Source organism: Mobula hypostoma, chromosome 21 (genome assembly GCF_963921235.1).
Source record: "Mobula hypostoma chromosome 21, sMobHyp1.1, whole genome shotgun sequence".
NCBI lineage: Eukaryota > Metazoa > Chordata > Chondrichthyes > Myliobatiformes > Myliobatidae > Mobula > Mobula hypostoma.
This window is the reverse complement of record NC_086117.1, coordinates 23,718,566-23,728,465: the sequence shown is the minus strand read 5'-3', so window position 1 is coordinate 23,728,465 and position 9,900 is coordinate 23,718,566. Positions and strand designations below refer to the sequence as shown.

At 43.4% G+C, this 9,900-nt stretch overlaps 1 protein-coding gene across 5 annotated transcripts in view; it reads right to left on the bottom strand.

The window, feature by feature from the left end:
- Nucleotides 1–676: 676 nt before the first annotated feature.
- Nucleotides 677–9,900, bottom strand: part of LOC134359863 (endophilin-B2-like) — a 113,065-nt gene continuing 103,841 nt past the window's right edge. For 2 of the 5 annotated variants that reach the window (XM_063073626.1, XM_063073629.1), the window contains 4 exons: nt 8,266–8,366; nt 7,190–7,204; nt 3,697–3,928; nt 678–1,979 (listed from right to left, as the gene is read on the bottom strand). In XM_063073626.1, coding sequence (XP_062929696.1) covers nt 1,872–1,979; nt 3,697–3,928; nt 7,190–7,204; nt 8,266–8,366 — 456 coding nt within the window. In that variant the 3' untranslated portion in view covers nt 678–1,871. Of the gene's footprint in view, nt 1,980–3,696; nt 3,929–7,189; nt 7,205–8,265; nt 8,367–9,900 lie in introns of all 5 variants that reach the window. The other 3 variants (XM_063073627.1, XM_063073630.1, XM_063073628.1) reach the window with 2 other exon arrangements.

Sequence of the window (9,900 nt, the reverse complement as noted above, 5' to 3'; positions counted from 1 at the left end):
CTTTTGGATATGTATTTCATAAAAAAGATCGGTTAATGAATGAGATGATGAAATTGAGCATGAACACCAGCCAATTTGAATGGGCTGCTCCAGTACTGAGGATTTCGTCGTTCTCACTGAGATACAGCGTGAAATAGGCCCTTTGAGCCACGCCACCCAGCAGTCCTCTGATGTAATCTGGGCCCAATCACAGGACACTTTACAATGACCAATAACCTACCAACCAGTACGTCTTTGGACTGTGGGAGGAAACCAGAGCACATGGAGGAAGCCCACATGGCTACAGGGAGAACGTACAAAATCCTTACAGGCAGCGGCAGGAATGGAACCCGGGCCGCCTGTACTGTGAAGTGTTGTGCTAACCACTATCCTACCGTAAATCAGATGTCATTAAAAACATTGTTGTAGGTTTAAATTATACACGCTGAAACAGTTTACGAAGGAGTCACAATTGCCGCTCCAGTGTACCGACTGTCACTGGCTCTTTCCTCTTACCCCTCTCCGTATGCACTTGTGAAGTTATGGCTTCTTCACCAAGCCAACAGCCTCGCCTTTTCTTGAAACAATTGCGCCTGCTTTCTTTTCACGCATTAGAAACTGAGCGCAGTTAACTATGACACTGACGTAGCTTGTATTATCGCACCGCAACACGATAGAAGCAAGAGGCTTGGGAATGAAAATCTGCAGGAGGGGAGTCTGGTTAAGGAATGCTTTAATAAAGTTCATTCACTATGTATAGTACAGCATTAACAGGCAGCAAATACACCCAAATCAAATGGAAGGAGTTGATACATACTGATGCAGACATTATGAGCCCGGATATGACCACACGACCAGGACCTTGCATTATACATTTACACAAGGAAGGTGATGGGAGAGTTACACCTGACAGGAAAAGGACAAATACTGCAGTACAATTCCAATGCCTTTACTTGTTCAATTCCTTTAACCTACATGGAATAAAACACTTTGAAACAGAAAACTACTGTACTCTAAAAAATAAAATTATCAAAAAGAATTATAGTGTAAAATTGGTTTAATCCCATTTTTGGATAGTAAATCATGAGTTTTGCTTTAAGTACAATTACTTCTGAAATTTGTTGTGACTGGAGCGTGAACATAGGACACTGAGAAACAGCATTCAGTACGGTCACATCCAGCTGCTCTTCATGTTTAAACACAGATAACTAAGTTTCTCAGTCTCTTAAGTTATGTCCCACTACACCCTATATACTGTGCACTTGCAAGCCATTATGAACATTGAAAACATGGTAAGCCCTGGGTATAAACGTCAAGAAAATACTTTCTCACTCAGGATTTAAAATTCCACCTTTAAATCATCTTCCTGGCGTGTGCATGTTTATTGTGTTTGGAAGGTATTGTGTACACAGGAGTCTCATCTTTCCCCTCTCCCATGCTGGGAGAAACCTCTTACCTGAAGGCCCCTTGATGGCATGAATCGTTACGTGATACGGCCAGATAAGTGAATGGAGTCTTGCAAACTGGGTGAACCTGTTTTAAGGGATTCTTCAGTGTGTCTACTACAAAAGCCTTTCGAACAAACCATGCAACCATTAAGTTCCTGCAGAAGTCCACTATGTCATTATAAAATTACATCAGGCTTTCCCAAGCACGTGGTTCAAATATAATATTTTACTACACGTCTGCGATAATTTAAATTGGAACAAGATAATTTAAAAAGTGACATTATAAACTATTTGCACACTTTTTAAGCGTTCTGGTGCGACTGGAGTTACCAAAAAAAGTTGTAAATGACGGCGAATGAAGTGAAATGCAACTTGTGAGTGTCAGCGCAGTGTTTCTGTGAGAGTTAACCCTGTGTGTTCTGGTAGAAGCTCAGCGACAGGACTCTAGTTCAGCAGCTCCAGGTAAGTGACGGGTACTTTCCCCTTCTTGTTGCCCTTTTCTCCCATCAGCCAGTCGGAATCCATTCCAGGCAGACTGTACACTGTGATGAGCTGGGGATTCAAAGATAGTCCAATCAATCCATTAATGAAGGAGTACATCCCAACATTGTGAGGACTTTACACAAGATATATACTTACGTGATTATACTTACATAGCCCGGGCCCAATGGAAACAGAGAACTTACAAGGGATATAAGATCATGTGATTTTAAAATGAAGGCTGATCCAAGCACCAACTATTTCTTAGCAACACACACACACACACACACACACACTGCGGGAGGAACTCAGCAGGTCAGGCAGCATTTATGGAAATGGATAGTCAACGCTCTGGGCCGAGACCCTTCTTCAGGACTGAGGAGGAGTGGGGAAGATGCCAGAATAAAAAAGTGGGGAGGGGGAGGGGAAGGAGGCTAGCTAGAAGGTGATAGGTGAAGCCAGGTGGGTGGGAAGGGTCAAGGGCTGGAGAAGAGGGAATCTGATAGGACAGGAAAGTGGACCATAGGAGAAAGGGAAGGAGGAGGGGACCCGGTGGAGGTGATAGGCAAGTGAGAAGAGGTAAAAGGCCAGAGTGGGGAAAGAGGGAGGGAAGGAATTTTTTTTAAAACCAGAAGGAGAAATCGATATTCATGCGATCAGGTTGGAGGCTACCCAGATGTAATTTAAGTTGTTGCTCTCCCACCCTGAGGGTGGCCTCATCCGGGCACAGGAGGCGGCCATGGAACGACATGTCAGAACGGGAATGGGAATCGGAATTAAAACGTTTGGCCATCTTGTTCTCTAACTGAGTTTAAGTTTGCAATAATACAAAACAATAAGAGATGAGTATAAACAAAGGAAAATCTGCAGATGCTGGAAATCTGAGCAACACACACAAAACTCTGGTGGAACTCAGCAGGCCAGGCAGCATCTATGGAAAAGAGTAATGTCGACGTTTCGTGCCAGAACCCTTCAGCAGGACCTTCTTCCCGAAAAGTTTCAGCCCGAAACGTCGACAAGTGACAAGTAGAACAATCTGTCGGCAGAAGTGGGTTCCAATGCAACATTTAAGAGAAGTTTATGCAAGTACATGGTTGTGAGGGCAATGGAGAGCTATGGTCCAGGTGCAGGTCAACAGAATTAGGCAGAATAATAGTTTGGCACAGACTAAATGGGCTGAAGGGCCTGTAGACCTCTAAGTGATATAAAGACTCTTGACTTGTTTTGACCCACGGTACACTACTGTGGAAAACCATCTACACTGCAAACAAACCAATTGAAAAGCCACTTGCTGGAGGAGAGATAATATGATTCCCAGGGTGATAGCAGAACACAAATTAAATCAAACCCATTTTCTCAGGGAAAGAAAAATCAGCCTGGAGGAATATCAACCCAAGTCATTAAGAATCTTAAAAAAACACACACACACTGGGATGTTGTTTTTTTAAGATGAAATGCTATCAAGTAACTAAGGCAGAGAAATCTGTGTTCTTCAAGGCAAAAGATAATCAAAGCAAGCAATCGAGCTTAATCCAATGTTCCACATATCTGTGACTGATGGGTATCTTTAAGCACTATATGGATGTGAAATGGTAGCTTAAATACAAATCCCCAGTCCACTCGCTTGGAAAGATGAGGTTAATAGTCATTGTCTAGAAATCCTCTGAGGACCACTTAATGGAGACTGCTCAGGTTTCCACCCCCATTCCAAAGACACACGGGATAGAAGGTCAATTGGTCACGTGGGTGTGATTGGGTGGCTCTGAATCTGTAAATAAATAGAACTAACCTCATCGGCGAGGAGCTCGAGCTCACTGGAGTCAGCTGCGTCGTAATCGTAGAGAACACGAGCCTTCCTCGTCCCGCTGGAAGGGGGGCTAACTTCAGTGAACGTCAGCGAGGATGCTGATGGGTTGCAGGGTCCTGCCGCCGCCGGAACCACGGGAATGGTTGCAGCCGATGGTGAGACGCCGCTGGATGGAACCTGCGTGGTTGCGTTGCCCACAAACGCACCGGAGAACCTGAAATATACAGGGACACGGTCAGCTCCATCATTCACCATGAAATGCACATCAGGGAGTGCAGTTTTCAATAATAGACAATAGGTGCAGGAGTAGGCCATTCTGCCCTTTGAGCCAGCACCGCCATTCACTGTGATCATGGCTGATCATCCACTATCAGTATCCAGTTCCTGCCTTATCCCCATAACCTTTGATTCCACTATCTTTAAGAGCTCTATCCATCTCTTTCTTGAAAGCATCCAGAGACTTGGCCTCCACAGCCTTCTGGGGCAGAGCATTCCATATATCCACCATTCTCTGGTTGAAAAAGTTTTTCCTCAACTCCGTTCTAAATGGTCTACCTCTTATTCTTAAACTGTGGCCTCTGGTTCTGGACTCACCCATCAGCGGGAACATGCTTCCTGCCTCCAGCGTGTCCCATCCCTTAATAATCTTATATGTTTCAATAAGATCCCCTCTCAGCCTTCTAAATTCCAGAGTATACAAGCCCAGTCGCTCCAATCTTTCGACATATGACAGTCCTGCCATCCCAGGAATTAACCTTGTGAACCTACGCTGCACTCCCTCAATAGCAAGAATGTCCTTTCTCAAATATGGAGACCAAAACTGCACACAGTACTCCAGGTGTGGTCTCACCAGGGCCCTGTACAGCTGCAGAAGGACCTCTTTGCTCTGATACTCAATTCCCCTTGTTATGAAGGCCAGCATGCCATTAGCTTTTTTCACTGCCTGCTGTACTTGCATGCTTGCTTTCAGTGACTGATGCACAAGAACACCTAGATCTTGTTGTGCTTCCCCTTTTCCTAACTTGACTCCATTTAGATAATAATCTGCCTTCCCGTTCTTACCACCAAAGTGGATAACCTCACATTTATCCACATTAAACTGCATCTGCCATGCATCTGCCCACTCACCCAGCCTATCCAAGTCACCCTGCATTCTCATAACATCCTCCTCACATTTCACACTGCCTCCCAGATTTGTGTCATCGGCAAATTTGCTAATGTTACTATTAATTCCCTCATCTAAATCATTAATATATATTGTAAACAGCTGCAGTCCCAGCACTGAACCCTGTGGTACCCCGCTGGTCACCGCCTGCCATTCCGAAAGGGACCCGTTAATCGCTACTCTTTGTTTTCTGTCAGCCAGCCAATTTTCAATCCATGTCAGTACTCTGCCCCCAATACCATGTGCCCTAATTTTGCCCACTAATCTCCTATGTGGGACTTTATCAAAGGCTTTCTGAAAGTCCAGGTACACTACATCCACTGGCTCTCCCTTGTCCATTTTCATAGTTACATCCCTTCAACTTAATTGAAAAACAATCACTGGCAAAATACGTCAGTATCCAAATGCACTTGAATGTGGGTAGGGTTGCAGGTATCTGGGTTAATCATATAACAAGGTCCAATTACAACTGGCTGCCAAGGATGGCAACATTTAAGGATGAATAATTCCACTTCCCAATCCCCTCCCAATGCAGTAGGAAGAAAAATCATTACTCTTTCCCTCACTGTGACGGCACACGCACACAGTTTTTACTTTAACAGTCAATAACTCTATGCATTTCTATATATTTTTAGCTGCTGCCTGGTCCATTTTCCTCTAAGAGAACAGAGTTCACGTTTTACATCTGAGTGAAAAGGTGCTTCCTGACCATGGTCCTCGTTAGGGCGAATTCTGGAGTTAGCATATATAGCAAAATATTAAATTCAGCAAGCAATCTTTAGACCTGAATGTGGATTGTAGTCCAAATTTAAATTGCAGCCCTGGACAAGAGCTTCCTGGAGCTGTGGACATCAGTTAATTGAAAACCAGACAATGCTGATTAACATTCATTTTGGGTGTCTGGAGTGTGGGTGTAAAGAATGAGGTGTGAAAACGATATGTAATTCAAAGGAAGCACTGTAGATTCATTGTAACTATAGAATTATCCTTTAATGTTTAGCATATAAAATGTCCTGTATTATTGGGTTGAAAAGGCCCAATATCCACTCTCTGAATGAGACACTCTCTTCCTACAGAGAGTGCCTCACTTTGTTGAATAAAACATTAGCTTCATTGTCTCTCAGGTGAATTTATTCACATTACAACGGCCCTCAAACACGAATCTGATGAAAAACAGTGCATTTCTGGAGAGGGATATCAGGTGATTTGAAATATTTCCCATTTCCGCTGACTCTGTAATATTCTTCACTCTAAATCTCCCAGATTCTATCCAGCCCGAGCCATCCATTCTGAGCTGACGCTAATAACTTTGAATTTGCACTAACGATGACATAAGACAGTCCCGTGCGTTCTTTGGTAATTCCTCTCCCGTCAGCCAGGGACAAATCCTAATTTGTCTCAATGTCCTGGTAGAGGGCATTGCCACTTCAGCCATGTCCTGGCAGCATGATGGTGTCACGTGCTGGAAAGAGTGAGGGAAGGGATAGACCATCGTACGCCAGCAATAGCTGAAAGCAAAGCAAATGGTGCTGCTGGCCAAGCTATTGAGACGCAGTTTGCATAGTGATTTCTATCTCCTCTCAGAGATTTTGGTCACACCAAGAACGCAGCAAGCACAACTATAGGCTCATGAATGTGGTGAGGCCAGGGACACAACCCTCAACAGCACACAGCTACCTCAGCAACAGCCAAGATCCTGACCGACAGGACCCTGGGTATAGGAACCACTGTTACCTGCATGCTAAATCTAATCACCCGTAGATTGCACCCCTTCCCCAGGCCACATATCAGCAATATTTGGAACTTGGGTGGCCAATTTTGATTGAATGCATTCATCTAGAGTATTCACATGACTTCCAACTGTCAAATAAAACTTACCCCAATTTACAATATTTCTTGACTAACAAAAGGTATCAATGAAAATGGGAAAGACAAGTTTTGAATGCTCTGATAATTCTTTTTTCATTGCAGTGGCTTTTAGGAGATAATCTTCCAATTTCTGCACATTTCAACCAGTCCTTGAGGGGACAACAGCCCGATCTACGATAAAATATTAGACTACAAGTCCTGTAAAACATACTGTTCATATGGATCAACTTGCACCAAAGTCTAGGCCAATACACATGGTTTTTAATTTCCTGGCAGACACATTCCTTTGAGTAAGGAAGTGGGTTTGATGGTTTTGATGTTGTGAAAGGTGCAGGGATGACAGAGAATAAAGGAGCTGCAGAAACTACTCCTCTTTATGATCATAAATAGGAGTGTTCACAGGCCCAGCATTAATATCATAAATCCAAGATTTATACTTACATTTCTCCATTGGAGCTGAAAGCATGGAATGAAAATTTTTAAAGAGGTTATAAAAATAGTTAAGGATCCACTTTCTTTCAGAGGTCACCACCGAGATGCAGCTTGGGGTTGCAAATCAATAATACTAGCTTGGGATCAAAATGGTATGTAAAATCAGCTGTATTCAAACTCTCTTGCGGGGGACTGTGCCATGAAGCATTTGGTGTTAACAGTCACTTCACCATCTTCCTCCTGATTCAAGTACGATTTACACAAATAGAGGCACTCAGGTCAGAGACAGATTAATAAAAAAGTATGCTCAGTGGCCACTTTATTAGGTATACCTGTTCATTAATGCACATATCTAATCAGCCAATTATGTGGCGGCAACTCAATGCATAAAAGCACGCAGACATGGTCAAGAGGTTCAGTTGTTGCTCAGGCCAAACATCAGAATGGGGAAGAAATGTGATCTAAGTGACTTTGACCGTGGAATGATTGTTGGTGCCAGGCAGAGTGATTTGAGTATCTCAGAAACTGCTGACCTCCTGGGATTTTCACACACAACAGTCTCTAGAGTTTATAGAGAATGGTACAAAAAACAAGAAAAAACATTCAGAGAGTGGCAGTTCTGTGAGAGAAAATGCCCTGTTAATGAAAGAGGTCAAAGGAAAATGTCCAGATTGGTTCAAGCTGACAGGAAGGCCATAGTAACTCAAATAACCATGTGTTACAACAGTTATGTGCCGAAGAGCATCTCTGAATGCACATGTCGAACCTTCAAGTGGATAGGCTACAGCAACAGACCACAAGCAAATGGGCAAATGAGGACGAGCTCATTTACGTGGGCTGGGGATTTTCTCTTTGGAATGAATGAGGATGAGAGGTAACTTGATGGGGGTGTATAAGTTGAACTTGCCAAAAAACATCTACAAACCGTGAGCACATCATTATAAAAAGTGACCTGGACGGTTGCAGGCAAACTGATTGTCCAGTGTCCTAAACAACAGCAATGTGCACTATTCTCGAGTGGACTTTGAGAGAAACTAGGCTGAATATATCTGAATACTTCACTTGCGGCATCCACTGCCCCTTACCTGCCCAGTAGTTTCTGCAGGTCCATCGTGTACTGGTAACACTGGGCGTAATATGTCGCCTGAGCCTCCACAAACTCATGCAGGCAGCGGAGGTGGTTAGTCTGTGGAAAGAGAGATTTCAACTGGTTTTTAAAATCACGATTTGTAGGTTTGAATTATTCAAATGAGCATCACTTTCCATTCAGTCCACCCTCATTCAAAACAACATTCATTAGCTCAATCTTCCCGTGTGGTGTTAAGACAGGGTATGTGAATGAATCCAGAAGTGAGAGGGGAACAGACCTAATGGAGAATACATTTTTTCCTGCTTTCTGTTAGAATTTCAAAACTAATAATTAACTGGTTGAAATGATGGTTACTCAGAGGAAAACCAAGGAACTAAGACTATAGAACATAGGACAGCACAGGCCTTTCGGCCCACAATGTTGTGTCAGTGCTTTAACCTACTCCAAGATTGAACAACCGCTTCTCTCCCGGATGGCCAGTGTTGTAATTCCACATACAGATCCATGCTCTAAGCTCATCATCCTTGTTTCTGATACTTTTTGCCTTAGACACATTTCAACCCATCCAATTGACTGCACGGATGCTCTGTCTACTGTCTATCTTTCCTTACAGTCTATGTGTTGCATTTACCTTTACACCAACCGCTCCATCCTCTGACCCACCTCTCTGTCTCTCATTCTCCTGTCAAATCAGTTCAAACCCTCCCCAACAGCTGCAGCAAACCTATAACCAAGGGAGCTGCTGTAATGTAGATTCAGGAGTGACAAGCAGAAGGAAACTGTACATTCACATACTTGCAAAAAAAAAAGAGGGGAAGAAAGTTCCCAAGCCATGAGAAAGGAACAAGGGTTCTAATTTGACGGGGTGTCACAATGGTGCAGGAGTTAATGCAGGTTTGTTCCTGAAATATGGATGCTGTCTACACGGGGTCTGAAAGCGTCGCCTGTATCCATCTGAGGATCCCCTGTTGCTTTCTATATTCTTCAAGTGTGCTGACTGGTAGACTGCTGTCAGTTACTCCTAGTGCAGGTGGGTGACTGGAGATTCGGGCTTGGGGTACGCGTGTAGGGTCGATGACGAGCACGTAAGAGTAAGAAGTTGGATGGCCGCTTGACGGCCAGTGCAGACACGATGGGCGGAAGACCCCATTTCCATGCTTTACAACTGGGGTCTGCACAGAGCTTTGATTGGCTGGATGGTCTCTTATGCTTAATATTAGATTTGAAACAAAGCACAGAAAACAAAACAACAAATAGTGGATTCCAGTTAATTGGTTCATCAGGACAGCTGCTTATTTAAGACAACTCTTAAACAAGAAAAACTAATTGAGAAAATAGCTGGGTATCCCTTAGTTTATTTGGGACACAATGAACTTAATTGGGACAGGAGACTATTGCTAAACAGTTTCTAACTAATGTCAGACTCATGCACTTGTGCGGCCATTAGATACTACACTGTGCTTAGAACGAGTGCTTTGAATAGAGTCAGTTGCGTGTGTTTGTGTTCAAAAAGCAGTGATTTTTGTAACTGGTAATTTGTGAGAAATAAGGAGCAAGACAAATTGGAACGGTTTTGCTCACTGCAGTTTCAAGCATTCAGGCTTAAAGATGCCAGAAATGGCCAAGAGTG